The sequence below is a fragment of the Microcebus murinus genome, chromosome 10 (assembly GCF_040939455.1).
Source record: "Microcebus murinus isolate Inina chromosome 10, M.murinus_Inina_mat1.0, whole genome shotgun sequence".
Lineage (NCBI taxonomy): Eukaryota > Metazoa > Chordata > Mammalia > Primates > Cheirogaleidae > Microcebus > Microcebus murinus.
The window spans coordinates 18,529,753-18,545,780 of NC_134113.1; the positions used below are offsets into that span (position 1 = coordinate 18,529,753).

Sequence of the window (16,028 nt, forward strand, 5' to 3'; positions counted from 1 at the left end):
ACTTCTGCATAGAGTATATGTGGTTCATTATATTTCCAAGGCTTAACTAGAAGAAAGAATTCATGCTTGCCTCATTCTTGGAGGTTTAATGGGAATGGATTGCTAAACTGTGGAAAACGTTTTAACCAAATGCATCTTATCCTGTAGGAAACAAGCTATATTGAAGACAACTCCAATCAAAATGGTGCTGTGTCACTGATCTTCTCACTCAAAGAAGAAGTTGGTGCACTGGCTAAAGTCTTGCGCTTATTTGAGGTAAATGCTTTATTCGTGTTTGTCTTGGACAATGGCATAGCACATGTGCATGTTATTTTCTAGTTATATGCAATGAAAAGAACACAGGATCTGAAACTGAAAGACTTGATTTTCAACTCAGGCTCTTACATTAACCCACTGTGTGACCATAGTTAAATCAGTCAATCTCTCTGAGCTTCAGTTTCTCTGTTTGTAATATGGTGCTGAAAATGCATGCCTTATCTGTTTCAACAGGGGTTTTGTGATGAAATTTTGTGAAATGCCTGAATACATGTTGCAAACTATCATAAAGATGAGACAAAATGGAAATGAAAGAGCCATTAATTCTTTCATTCACTAAATTAGTATTGTCTTCTATGTCTAGGCATAAGATAACCAATAAGACACCATCCCTTTCTTCAAGCAGCTTAACCTCAGACTATGTTCTAGAAAATAGCTAATGTTCTTTAAGACATTGGTACATGTCTTATGATTAAAGTGGTTCCATGGTAAATACATTTAGGAAACTTGGGGCCATATCATTTTATCAGATTTCTTTATTGTAGGACTTTTAGAGTCTATAAAACTGTAATATATACTAGGTCATTCCAAAAAATAAATTATGTATCATTTTCCAAGCTTATTTGACTGTGGATCCTTTTAATTTTAAGAACATTTTATTAATACTTTGAAACAGAGTTTAGGAAATGCTGATTTTGGCTTTAGCCAGGCATTCGAACTTCATATAACTCCAAATAGGTTTCCTCATCCAGATTCCTCCCAAGTACTTTTCTAATGTTCTACCTGAGATTTTTCCTACCTGAGGATGCATTGCTTTTTACTCACTTTTCAGTGATATCTCTAGCTGATTGGAGGCCAGGGGTAGCATGGTGGTCAGTGTTGCACACAGCACTCAATGTATTTGGTTACGAATTCAACAAATCCTTTTTGGATATGGCTGGATATAATGAGAGATCTTGTATAAACCTATGATGTTCTCAGGACTATGGGAGGGGAGCAAAGATGGGGAATACATAGAGTCAGAAGGAAGAGAAACTTCCTTTTTTTTAGGATCTAGCAAGGAAAGCAAACACTCTTGAGTAGATGGGGAGCAGGGGTGGGAGGTGGGGGGCACGTGGGATGGTCTCTCAGTGACCACACTTAGCAGAAACAGGCTCACCAAATCTTATGAAAATAGCATGAGGTAGGGGCTATTTCTATTCCTATTTTTCAGAGAAAGAAATGGAAGCTTAGATAAGTTAAATAAACTTGCCCAAGGTCACATAGCTAGTAAATACTGGAGATATTATCTGACCTCAGGCATTCTGACCCCAGACTGCTAACTGCTATTTAGTACTGCAGGGATCTGGACTGGCTTCATAGTTTGCAGGGCCCAGTGCAAAATGAAAATGCAGGGTCTCTTCTTCAAATAATAGGAGATAAGTGCTGTTAGAAGTACTAAAACATATAACTTTGTCTTTTCTTTTGTAGTCACTCTCTTGTCCTGTAGTGGTGTTTTTGGTTTGCTATTTTTGTTTTCCCTTCCCCTGGGCACTGTGGCCCACCAGTTGTTGGATTCCCCCTTCAGGCAGCACTGGACTGACAGCGATGTGTCCATCAAGGGCGGAGAAACCCATCTCCCATTTCCATGGGCCTGCTGTACCAACCCACAGTGACAAGTAAGCCCCTCCCCAAGAGATGGCAACTTCTGGATGGAGGGTAGAAGACAGGCTGTCCCATGGCCAAGTCACCCACAAAATCACCTACCAAATCCCCAGTGGGGGAGGGTGGCAGCAGAATAGGGGCTTCCCCTCCCCTCAAGTCACCTGGCCACAACTCTGGGCAGAGGGCAGCAGCAGTGGTGAGGGGAGGCCAGGGAAGGGGAGGCTTGGCAGGCCTTGAGTGCAGGAAGCTGGGAGAAAGTCCCCTAGAACCCCTGCCAGGGGCAGGGGGTAGAGGACAGAGGTGGGATTGCACGTGAGCTGAGGCTCCAAGCAGCCAGCAGCACATGCTTCATTGACCCATTGGACTTTGCTTACCAAACACATATTCAAAAACACATTATTAAGAATTTCAAGAGGGCCACAAAAAGCATTCAACCCCAAGTGTGATCCTCATGGGATGGCACTGGTCGCACACCCAGGAAGTTGGCCTTCCTCGAATGCATTATTAACGCCATCTTCTCAGTGTTCCCAAAAATCTTTATACTTTTAACTGCAGCACAGATTTGCCTTGTTCAGTGTGTACATTTCTGTCTGGCCCTGGGGATAGTTTCTTCAGGAAGAGAACCTTGTCTCAGTCTTCTTTATAATCCTCAACGGACTCAGAGTTTTATATATATTAAGTGTTCAATTAAGAATGAAATTGAAGTTAAATAGGAGAAAAGGACATTAGAATATTTTTACTCGTCTGCCCTGGATTTTAAGAAGGAATATATTTTAGCCTGTTCATTTTTACCCTGTGTTCTTTAAGAAAATTAAATTGAGTGATTGAACCCATGAATAAATGGAGAAAAGACAGATCTCTCATGTTGAAGAATTTCAAATAATTCCAGTAGATACTCCATCCTCAAAGAGGAAGAACATAACTCTTTAAGTGTGGGCTTTGCATAGTGACTCCCTTCCAAAGAGTATGATATGAAAGGGGAGGGGAAGAGTAACTTTATACTGGAGAAATATGACAAACACACCCCAGCCAGGTGACCAAGGTCAGCATCCTCAAGAAAGGAGCCAAATACAATGGTAAAACAAACATTTTTTTTAATAGTAAAGAAAGAAAAATCAATGTCATCAGTGATACATGATAAGTCGTGTTGATAGGATGTATCCTTGATATGATGTAGTGAAAATGACACTTTACCTCTGTGGTCTTCCTCCCCCAAACCCATAACCGCAGCCTAACTAGGAGAAAAAAAAATCAGACGAATCCTAATCAAGGGACATTATACAAAATGCCTGACCAGTCTGGCTTAAAGCTCTCAAGGTCATCAAAAATAAGGAATGTCTTGTCACCGCCAAGAGGAAGGCTGTGACATGAGACTGAATGTAATGTGATATCTTGAATGGGATCCTAGAACAGACAAAGGACATTAGATGCAAATTAAACAAATTTGAATAAAGCATGCCCTTTAGTTTATAAGAATGCATCAGTATTGGTTCACTAATTGTAACTCATGTTCCACTCTCACGTAAGATGTTCATAATGGGGGAAACTGGGTCTGGGGCTTGTGTGAACTCTTGTACTGTCACGCCAATTGTTCCATAAATCTAAAATTATTCTAAAATAAAGTCTATTAAAAATAAATCTATCTATCCAAAGTGGCAGAAGTGTATGTCTGGGTGAGAGCAAGCAATGTGTGCAGAGAAGACAGAGCACTTTCTAAGTGACGAACTGTTCCTGAGAAAGAATATATCTGTAAAATGTGCTGTGTAACTTTTAGCCTTTGTATTAGACAACAAGTCAGTGTTTTCTTTCCTTGAGAGTTTGCCCCTTAGAACTAAGTCAAAGTTAATAGATTAAATAATAGTAAATGAACAGGATGTTTTCAACCTAATAAATAAACCATAAGTAACTAAATTATCAGAACTGGCTGGAATACACTCAAGAATTCTCTCTCTCTCTCTGTATATACAAACACATACCCTGGGTGAACTCTTTGAAGCATTATCCAAAATCTCAACTGCACAGATCAGTAAGTGATGTTATTAAACCTATTTTACAGAGGAGAAAACAGAAGTCACTGGGTGATTGGTGAAGAGTTGTTAGTGTGTTTTGGGTTTTTTCCCCAAACGTATTACAGAAGTTGTTCTAAAAATCATATAAGCCAGCATAATTTCTCACCTTATTAACAACCTAGCAAATTGCAGAGTTAAGTTATCATCATTCAAAGGGAAAAAATCAAATTCTAGTATTTGCAGAACCACATTATGTGATAAGCCAGGCACATATGGTTCTTGATTTGATCCTCATTGAACTCAGTGGAGAAGACAGTACTCTCACTTTATGGATGGTGGTTCTGAGAACTGGTGGTTCTCAGTTCTGAGAACTGAGGTTCTGAGAGGCTGAGTAACCTGCTCAAAATCACACAGCTAATATACTATAGCAACAGACTTGGACCCTGGCTGTCAGAGTTCCAAAGCCTATGATCTCCCTGTTATACCCAACACCTCTGCCAAATGCAGCATTCCCTGCACATCTGAATCACTTCTGGAAAATTTTTTTTTTTTTATGCAAGTATCCTGGTCCCAGTGTCCTACTCTTGGGGGAAGGAGTGTCTGTCTCTGGGTATTATTCTTTCTTTCTTGCAAATTGAAAAGTACATCAAAGTACAAGAAAATTAACTACTAATATTCCCACTATTCATTATCAGCCACTGTTAACATTTTGACATATTCACTTTCAGCCTTTTCATGTGTGATTAAGTTTTCAAAAGTTACAGATTAACAAACAGTTCTTTAAGAAAAAAAAAATCATACATTAAAGGTAAAGCTATATAGTCCTTTCTAATCTCCTCTCAATCCTGATCGTCCTAAAAATGTCCTGGCCAAGGCCACATTATTTTGAGCTTAGTGTATTTCTTTCCAATCCTTTGAAAAATTATGTTGATGTTGACAGTTGTCATGCTGTGCACATTGCTCTGCATCCTCTTTGAGTCAGCACAGTGAGGTAGTCAAGAGGGTAGACTTGGGACAGACAGGGCTGTGAGTTGTAGAGAGTTGCTTGACTCCTCTGTGCCTCATCCATAAAATTGGAATAATACTAGTGACTGCTTCATAGGGTAGTTCTGAAGATTAAATGACTTAATGCATGTAAAACCCTCACAATGGTTACTTATTAACTGTTCAGTAAGAATTACTGTATATTTTATAAATGCAACCTCTTTGAAATATATACATGTTGATGATTCATATAGATCAAGTTTGTAGCTTTTAACTTCTGAAATGCAATTCTTACTATGTGCATACCACATTTTAGTTATCCATCCCCCTATTTTTGGTATCCATGGTGTTTCTGTTTTCTTCAGTCACAGATAATTCTGTAGTATTTATTTTGTTCAATTTGTTTTATTATATAACATGCAAATATTTCTCTAGGTCAGATATCTAGAAGTGGAATTGCTGGTCCTAGAGTATGGGCATTTTTAATTTTAATGGAAACTATTAAGTTGCTGTCCAGATGTTCTGTAATAATTTATACTCCCAGTAGTTGAAGATGGGAATACTTATTTCTCTATAAGAAGTTTCGCTTATTATTGCTTTTTAATCCTGGACAATATAATGGGTGAAACATGGTAATTTATTGAGTTAATTTTCATTTCCTTGATTAATAGTAAGATGAGGATGTCTTCATCTTTCGTGACATTCCAATTTTTTCCTTTTTGTAAATTGTGAATTGTCCACACACTGCCATTTTTTTCTAATGCAATTTTGTCTTTTCCTTACTGATTTCTTGACATTTTATATAATCTGAATACTATTATATGTGTGACAAATATTTTCTCTCAGTCTTTTTCATTTTACTTGGATTTATGATATCTTTGTCACACTGATTAATCAAGGTTTTCTGCTGCTATCTTTTATGCATAAATCAACTACTGGATGAATCTTGAAATTATTTTTGAAAAATTTAGCTCTAAACCTTTCTTGCCTTTTCCTAGATGTTACCTTAGAGTAGTATCAAGAGTTCTTTCTTTATCCCCCACAAAAGATGTAGTGAGTACGTATGCATCAATTTATAAACCTGCATTGACCTCTGGTTGAAAAATATAAATTCATTTACTAAAACTATGATCCTATTCAGGCGTGGAGATTAATTTCTAAAGCCTCCCTTAGCAATCAAAATTATTGGTTTCTAAGGATCCATACTGGTAAGCTAGACAAATCCCAAAAAGGAAATTGCATGCTAAACTAGAAGGTTAATTATTAACAAATTGATTCATATGGGAAAGAAATAGTTTAAACAATTCAGTTGGATGTTCAGTATATAATTAACCGGAAATTTCACTTCTTATAAGACTTTTGGCCAAAAAAATAGATGTTACACATAATCTTATCATAACCCATTTTGATGCAATTTATTATAGTCTTTTTACTTTTTTAGCCTGGGCATAATTTTTTAAACATGTTTTAATGATTACATATCTATATCTACTGTAAATATTTTCCCAAGTGATTATCTTTATATCCATTTAACATATAAATTTATTTTTTCATTATAAAAGTGATATTTGTTGTTTTTAGAAAAGTTGAACTATGATAAAAATAAAAATACAAAGAAGGAAACAAAACCACCCTTAAACCCACTATCTAGAGACCACCGGTGTGAGTGAACATATCTTGAAGTGATTACTGACACTTCATTTTATGCATGTTGTTGTTCTTACTTGCTTTCTAATGATTGCATAATCTTCTACTGAATGATTATACTACAATCCACTTAATCATTCCCCCATTGTGAGGGTTTAGTTTGCTCAGAAATTTTAGTAAAAAACTTTGTGTTTTTTTTTTTCCATACGTTAGATCTCCAGTATTAGAAAAACTGAGTCATGGGGCATAAATTGTTTTGCAGTTGGTGATTCCCAAACTGAAAATCTTCTCTGTGGAAGTGGCTGCTTCAAGTGGAGGGGAAGGAGGTGGGGGTGAGCCCTGCTCTCCTATGGTCAGCCTTCCAACACTTCTTGCTCCCCATGCATAACCCCCTCCTTCCCCTCCCCCCCTCCCACCTTCCCGAACTCTTCCACAAATAAGTGTGCCAGAAGTGTGTCCATTCTTGGTTTTGCTGTGTTCTCTGCTCTACACAAAGCAGGGATTGGTTATCTCTTCTTTTGAAGTTTCAACTTAGGTAAATAGCAGGTGAAACCTACCCGTTCTCTTTCTTCCTGAGCCAAGAAGGGTGACATTGCACTTTGCTTTGTTTAGGAAATAACCTCTGTTTGCCAGAGGAAGTTTCAGAGTTACTGCTATCTCTCTGGCCTTCCCTCCTCCCCATATTCTCTCCAGCTGGGGCCCTCGAGGAGTTGGTTTACCTGGCCACAGCTGCCAGGGGTGTGCGCTCTGCAGCTAGAGCCATAAATAATGGCTGCATCATGTGCCCTCAGGGAGCACAGAGCAGAACCAACAGGAAGAGCATCTGTTTGAGGTTACTTGTTATTATATTTACTATACTCTGTGGTTTTAATTTTTTGTGTTTGGCTTAATAGTAATAATCATAATAAATTGACATTTGTGGAGTGCTCACTGTATCCATGGTAGGAAAGGCAGTGTGATTAGGAAACCATTGACTCTGAGATTAGAAAAACATATCCCCCTTCCCTGCTACTTACAGCAAGGCACCTACATCTTTGATTTTAGTTTTGATGTCTTCCATAACCTCCTCAAAGCATTGTGGATATGATCACAGAAAAAAAATTCTATACTATAAAGTGATATGTTCATATGAAAAAATATTACTGTAATTATACATGTTCTCTTCAATCTTACACCATTAACAATCAAGGCAGTAGATACACCTCTTCAGCTACAAGATTGGTGAATTTCATTTTCTGAAATTTTAGAGTTATTCAAATTACTATATTTTCAGGATACTTTGTCCATTTAAATATTGGGGTAATCCCTACTGTTTTCTTTAATAAAATGTAGACAACACTCCTTGGTTTCTCGATAATGAGCAGCATTACCAATGAAATGACAGACTTTTTGAATAAGTAGCAGTTGATTTGTCAAGCATTTACATTTGAGGGCTAACCTAAGCAAATAACTTTTTTTTTTTTTTTGGTGATAAAAGCTGTAAGAGCTAAAATATCAGTATCTAAAGACATTGAAGTTGAGTAGCTGTTGTAAGTAATCATATTTTTGCGTTTTTATGACATTTAATAAAAGCAAGCTTCCCAGCTGTTTGCATGAATGTGGGGGTGGGGTGTTTTGACAGGTTGTGCGTGCTTACAGCAGAGAAACACGGACTGATGACTGCAAGTTGACTTCTTTGTGTTGGGTGTTCAGTGTCCTTTCCTAGACTCTGCCAAGTTCTGCTGCTGACCAACATTCATTTTTTAGTGCATTTCTGCTTCTGAACCATTTTAAAGAGTTCAGGTTTTGCAAGAAAATAGAGGTATCTCATAATGAGAAATGTGACACAGTCCTCTGCAACCCTTCCCTTTCTTTGAAAGGGATAATCCAGACGTGAATAAGGCTTTTGAGTCATGCAGCCTCATTTTATTTTTTTTAGGGGGTGAATTTGGACACATTGCTTAACCTACCTTGTGTTTCGTCTTCCTGTCTGGTGATTTTGCAACTAGCACTCAGTAGATACCATAATAAACCAGAAAACCCCAGGGAACTTACTTAATTCTAAAATTAGGCAACACTTGAGATATATCAGGAAAATCTTGATACTCAGGCAGTGATGACGAAGAAGTTATTGTCTTTTTCTGAGAACATATTGAAGCTACCTTTGTTAAAAACTATAAGACTGTTTACATTTGTTATTTTCCATCATTTTTGGGGAGCATTTAAAAAATTGTTTTTACATGGAGGTATTTAGGAATATTCAAGGATAAATGTTAAAATTTGAAAAAATTATATATAATAGAATTCATATCAATATATACACTATTATTACTAATCATTAAAAATACTCTATAGAGGCCAGGCATGGTGGCTCACACCTGTAATCCTAGCACTCTGGGAGCCCAAGGTGGGCAGATTGCTCAAGGTCAGGAGTTCAAAACCAGCCTGAGCAAGAGCGAGAGCAAGACCCCCTATCCCCCGTCTCTACTATAAATAGAAAGAAATTAGTTGGTCAACTAAAAATATATAGAAAAAATTATCCAGGCATGGTGGCATATGCCTGTAGTTCCAGCTACTTGGGAGGCTGAGGCAGAAGGATCGCTTGAGCCCAGGAGCTTGAGGTTGCTGTGAGCTAGGTTGACACCACGGCACTCTAGCCCAGGCAACTCTATCTCAAATAAAATAAAATGCTCTATAGTAGGAAAATGGCATCAATTGGTAATTCATAAAAGGAGAAATACAAATGGCCATTTAACCTAGGAAAAATATTTAGACTCATCAGTAATTAAATAAAAAATTGAGCAATGAGTTATGAGCTATCAGATCAAGAATATTGAAAATCTTAAAAGTTGGTATAGGTGAGAAGTATACCTATTCTCTTATGGAAAAGTAGAATAGATGAGTACAGGCTTTCTGGAGGACAATGGAACAATATATAAACAATCTTTAAAGGGTAAATACTTTTTGATTCAACAATTTGGCCCCTAGACATTTATGCTGAGAAATCAGTTAGGCAAGCAGGCAAAAATGTATTTATAATGTTCTCCATCATTTCTAGTGTAGTGACAAAAAACAAGAAGCAACTCACATGCTCATTGCTAGAGTATTGGTTAAAGAATTTATGACCATGTCTATACAATAGGCCATCAGACAACCATTAAAAATGGTGTGAAGGAGGTAGGAGTGGCTAATGTCTAAATAGGAATATCTTATTCATCTTTGCATTATATTAGTACCTAGCTTAGCCCACAAAATTTGATTTAAAGAAGAGACTCTCCAGGGAGATGTGAGATGCCCTGTTCTTCCTCTTAGATTTCTGAGAGCTTCTTTATTCGGCCACATTATAAATCAAAGTCATAGTCAAACCTGAGAGTGGTATAATATTAATACTTTGGAATATGATAGACCTTTTTCCATTTTCTGACCCACCAACTCTTCTCATTCCCCTGGATAATTTTGATCCTTTTGAAAAAATTGTACAGGATATCCAGAAGATAACCTCTTCTCGACACCTCCACCCTACCACCCTAGGCACAGCCACCATCAATCACACCTCACCTGGGTTTTAGCAATGGCCTCTTGACAGGTTTTGATAGGTCTGTCTTCTCCCCCAAAGTTTATTCTCAACATAGAAGACAGACTGATCATTTTAAGTCCATGAGATCCTATTATTCCTCTGCTTGAAACCTTGCAAAGATCCCTATTTCTTTCCGAATCAAAACCACATTCCTTAAAACAACTGGCAGTGATCTCCATGACTGGCCACCAGCCCTGTCATTATTCTGATACAATCTCCTGCTATTTCCTCCTTCACTTCCTCTGCTCTGGCCAGCCTGGCCTCATGGCTGTCCCTTCAACAGACCAGGCATGCTGCCACCTTAGGACCTTCACCTCCCTCAGCTCCTTCAGGACTGCATGTAAATCTTGGCTTCTCAATGAGGCCCCATGTGTCCACCATATTTAATACTGCAATCTGTCTTCACGCCTCCTCAGGGCTGTCCATCCCTTGCATCCTGCTCTGCTTTGTGTTTTTTTTTCCTTAGTTATCTTTTATGTTTGTTATTTGTATCCCCTAAACTTGAATGTAAGCTTTATAAAGGAAAGCATCTTTTTCTGTTTTGTTCACCAATGTATCCCAAGGAGCTAGAAGGGTGAGTGGCCACTGGTAGGAGCTACAAATATATATATATTTGTTGAATAGTTTGAATGGAAGGTAATTATATAAATATATTAGTGGCAATTAATAAATAGATAATTTTTACTGAGCATCTGCCATGTGCCAGGAGGTATGTATCATCTCATCGAATGTTCCCAGTGAATTTATGAAGCAGTTATCATTAAGACCAGCAAATGACAGATTGGGAAGATGAGAAATGGAGACATGAAAGTTCATTATCTAAGGACTCATAGCCAATATAATTTAGAACTTAGATGTAAACTCAATAAGCCTGACCCCTGTAGACTTTATTCAGGCAGAACACTGTTATTTCTGTATTATTTACTTATTGAGATTCTACAGAATGTCATTTGGGAAAGAGGAGTTTTCTATATAAATATTTTTGGCAACCACTGTCCTAAGTATTTGAACTAAACCAAAATCTTATGAGGGCAATTCCAAGCCTTTAGCAGATTTCCATGTAACTAAATTCTGTGACATTTGAAATCTGTCTCCACTCTTGCCTTTGGTACTTGGTTTTAAAGAAGAAAAAGTAAACAACTTTTGCTTATTTAAGGACTTTTCTTCTATTCATATTAAAAGAAAAAAATCCTATTCCTCAACTCTACATCTTCATTGTGCTGAGTTTTTTGTTTTAGTTTTGCATCGTAGGTCACTGTTAGTCCCGAGGATTGTCCCCTCACACTCCTCATTCTCTCTTCTAGGAGAACGATATAAACCTGACCCACATCGAATCTAGACCTTCTCGTTTAAAGAAAGATGAGTATGAGTTTTTCACCTATCTGGATAAACGTAGCGGGCCTGCCCTGGCTAACATCACCAAGATCTTGAGGCACGACATTGGCGCCACTGTCCACGAGCTTTCCCGGGATAAGAAGAAAGACACAGGTAATAATTAGATGAATTTTGTGATGTTTGTGACTCTACACTGTCTTTATAAAATAACAGCAAAAGTAATATCTACCCTGTAAGACTGATGAGTGGATGTAGGTTGCGGACCTAGACAAGTGCCTAGCATATTGTATTGTAGATATAGAATGAATGTTAGGTCTTTTTCCCCTTCCTCAAGATAGTAATTGCTTATATTAGCAGTTTTCTTTCTGTTGCTGCAATTTATATATATTTTTCATTCCTGGGTTATCATGCTCTTGATCTTCTATCTCCAGAGGTGAGATGATTAGCGTGTCTGGGGTGCTTTCTATAGAAATGCACATTCAATCAAAGTCTACTGATTTAAAAGAGGAAATTTTATGATAATAATAAATTTTTCTATTTTATATATTTAAAAAAAAAGAAATGCACATTCAAGATAAGATGCCTAGTTATCTCTGTTCCAACCAGAGGGCTCTCCCTAAATTCTTCTCGTGACATGCCACTCTCGGAGCTGGGACTGTGAGTCTCCTTGTCCCTAGAACTTTCATTGTCATTGTCCATCTCCTTATCTGTGGGCAGAAAGGCTTTCTTTCCTATATTTATATCCTCAGAGTTTAGCATAATGCTTGGTACACAGGTGCTTAGCAAATATTTGTGAGTGAATGACTAAATACAGAAATTGCCAAGACTTGCTTGGTCCCATTATCTGCTTACTGAAATGCTGCCCACTGTCCTTTGGAGGGGAGGAGAGCAATAGAGTGTAGGTATCATAAATATGGACTTAGGATTGAATCGATTTCATTCAAGTCCTGCCTCTTCCACTTGTTGCTTTGAGACACCTGACAAGTCCTTTTAACTGCTCTGACTTTAATTTTTATGGGGCTTTTGCAAGGATGCAATTAGAACCATACCTGGCATAGTATACGTCTAGATACATGATGGCATGTGGTGTTTGTCATGATTATGATTAGCCTAAAAAGAATACAGAGGCACAAGGTGATCACTTTTTAGGGTTCAAATTCATATTCCGATGAACCATTTTCATAGACTTTATTTTTTAGAGCAGTATAGGTTTACAGAAAATTTGTACCAGGAGTATAAAGAGTTTCCATATGTCGTCTTTCTCTCCCATCCTGCCCCCATCCCAGTAGTATGGGTGCACTCTTTTATAACTGATGAGCAAATATTGCTGTACTATGATTAACTAAAGTCCATAGTTTACATTTGGGGTCACTCTTTGTGTTTACAATTCTACTGGTTTTGACAAATGCATGATGTCATTTGTCATACAGAATTGTTTCACTGCCTTAAAAATGCCCTGTGCTCCTGCTGTCCATTCCTCCTTCTGTACACCCTCCCTCCAGCAACCACGCATCTTATTATAGTCTCTATCATTTTGCCTTTTCCAGAATGGTATCTAGCTGGAGTCCTGCAGTAGCCTTTGTAGAACAGCATCTTTCACTTAGCAATACACACTTAAGTTTCCTCCATGTCTTTTTGTGACTTAATAGTTCATTTTTTTTTATTGCTGAGTAATCTTCCATTGTATGGATATGCCACAGTTGTTTTTTTTTTCTTTTAATCCATTCATTTATTGAAGGACATCTCGGTTGTTTTCCAGTTTTTGGTGATTCTGAATAAAGCTGTTATCAACATTTTTGTGCAGGTTTTTGTGTGGACATAGGTTTCCAACTCATGTGGGTAAATAGCTAAGAGTGTGATTGCTGAGATGACCTTTTTTTAAAAAAAATAATCAGTTTTTTTCCTACTGTAAAATCAAGTTTCTTTGCAAAATACTGAAAACTTTAGGTCAAAAAGATGTCAAGCACTGTAGCTTAAATTAGCATTTTAATAGGCAGAAATACTTTAAAATGAGACAAGATCCATCTCATAAACAGGGCACAGACACATTTTCTAAAAGGTAGCTCCAAGGCCTTCCTAAGAGAGCCCTTCTTTTCTGCCTCCTGTAGATATAACTGAGGCAAGGAAGCCCAGCCCAAGGTTCTGGCTTTGCAGAGACTAGACAGCCACGCAGATGGGCTCAGGTCTCGGGGGGCAGGCACTTGGAATTCCTCCCCGGATCAGCCCTATCTGCCTTTTCCCCCCTCCAGCCTCCCAAGCTGCTTCCCTGATGGCTGCCCTCTCCTGCTTTTCCGGCCACCTGCTCCCGACAGGAGCTGCAGGCCTCCGGACAAAGGGGCAGCCTGATCCTGGGGCTACTCTGCCTCTGGTCAGAGCAGGTGGAGGCTGGGCCAGCTGGGGCCCTCGGGGAGGAAATCAAAGCAACTGACAGGCAGGCAGGCAGCCCCCAGGGGAGCCAGGGAGATGGAGTAGACCAGCTGGAGCGCTGGCAGCCTGAACGGGAGGCTCAGAAAGGAGGTTCTGAGCAGAGATATAGCAGGAGTGTTAGGAGCCCAGACCCCCGACCCGGGGCATACCACGCTTGGTGTGACCTTGGGTGAACTATTAACCCTTGAAGTCTCCCACTGTATCAAACGGGAGTAGCATGAGCGTACACCTTGAAGGATTGATGAAATCACACTGAGGACAGAGCAGAGCATGTTTAAATGCTTAATTGTTATTATAAACACTGGCATGAGCGTAGGAGCCACCAAAAGCCAGCCTGTGCACAGCTACTTTTTCAGAGATTGTGAGATCTGAAAGATGGCCTCAGAGGGCATGCAGCCCTACAGATTCCTTAATTTTTCATTGTAAAAACAGAGGCCATGACTTGCCTAAGGCATAGAGTGGATTCTGTGCGGTCAGGGCTGCAGGCTTGTTGAGTGCCCTCTGTGCCGGGCACTGTGCTCGGAGCTGGAGAGAGAGGGCCACCTGCCTGTTGTTTAGGAGCTCACAGTCTGCCAAGGGGGATCGCGACGCCAGATAAACACCGTGGAAGGACCAGCGCTGCGATGGAGACAAGGTTGATGGAATTCAGTCTCGTCTCCACTTGTGTTTAATTCTAACGACCCAGGAAGTGTGAAAGCAAAAAAGCTGATGTTTTCACACAGCGGTATCATGCGATCACTGTCAGCCTTATCAGAGGCTGGTGTAGCACAGGTTCAGTTCCCTGGCAGGGCTCCTCACCTGTTGCTCAAAATGGCGGGTGTTGGTATCTGAAGTTTGGATGATATTTTACCGCTGCAGGAAAAATGCCTGAGACCAATCCTTTAAAACCACGTGTGTTTCATGACCCTTATCTCTTCGGATAGTTTGTCACCGCATCCACAGTGGCTGCCCCCACCTGACTTTAATTTACATGTACCGGAGCAGCAGATGCTGAAGCGGCTCAACTTTACACCTGCTGAGAGAGACAGCCCTTGGGTTTCTTTGGTAGTTTTTGTGAAGTGGAGTCTGGGCCCAGAAATGGATCTTTTTAGGGAAAACCGCCAGCCCTTTGCAAAATCGCTCTTTCTGTAGGACTCAGTGGGAGGATGATCAGAGGAAGAAAAGCATCGTAGTAGATCGGAACCTTTGATTCTTTCTCTGGACAAAATACCCTTTTTATTGAGGGACTCAGATCTCAGGGGTGAGTCTGACAGCAGGCCCAAGTGGGAGATCTGAACCCCTCAAATCAATTAAGTTAAACCACTTTCCACTCTAGTTTTTCACTCATTCAAAGAGCCATGTGGGTGATAGAAAATGAAAGTTTTTCAGTTTCTTAATTGCTAAAGTTCCCCACCCAAAACAGCTTAAGGGAAGGTTAATTATGGTGACATGTTAAAGAAACCCCAACCTTCTCAAATGCCTCCTGGAGAAGTTGATGTGAGTTTAATAGGATTTTAATCCAGAGAGTCTTTTGAATACTTGAGTCTATTCTCCTGCCACCCTCTCTCCTGATGACCTCAAATCCTTCTTCAACCCAACATGAAAGAGCATTAATATCTTCCATCGATCAATCTACTAATCCTTTTACCTTTCCCTTTGAGTCTTCTGCATAACATTACATCTAGTGGGGGATAGAAAACTCCTACATGGAGACAGATTGCAGGCGGAGGAAGCAGACAAACAAATGTCTTGGGCAAACAGAGGTATAGGAGCATCACCTTTTCAGAAATTTATCTGTTTGGAGTTATTTTCTAAGAGCAAACGGACATTTATTGGATTTTGTTTAAGCCGTGATTATAAGGGTCCCGGTAGGGAAGCAGAGTGCATCCACACTGCCCGTGAAAGTCTGCTTTTGTGGAAAGCAGAAAGGCGACTGATCCAGCTAGCCCACGGGCACTTATGATATTGTGGAAGACAAAAGCAACAGTGTTACCCTTATTCCTTCCCTCTTATAGTTCCTCCCTCCCCTCTCCAGTTTCCTCTTTTCTGCTTCCATACTGCTGCCCTGGAGAACAGTGCTGAGTAAGGCTGATGTCTCAGATCAACTGGGGTTGCCGGGAGGATAGGATTCCTTCCAGGACTCTGAAAAGCCTCTGGGATTGTGGGCAAAATGGTTCAGGTGTCTGTGAATG

At 39.4% G+C, this 16,028-nt stretch overlaps 1 protein-coding gene across 1 annotated transcript in view; it reads left to right on the forward strand.

Annotated features, from left to right (window-relative positions):
* Positions 1–16,028, forward strand: part of PAH (phenylalanine hydroxylase) — a 63,013-nt gene that overhangs the window by 6,637 nt on the left and 40,348 nt on the right. Inside the window, exons 2-3 of the mRNA XM_012772682.2 lie at positions 148–255; positions 11,400–11,583. Of these exons, the coding sequence (XP_012628136.1) occupies positions 148–255; positions 11,400–11,583 (292 nt within the window). The remainder of the gene's footprint in view (positions 1–147; positions 256–11,399; positions 11,584–16,028) is intronic.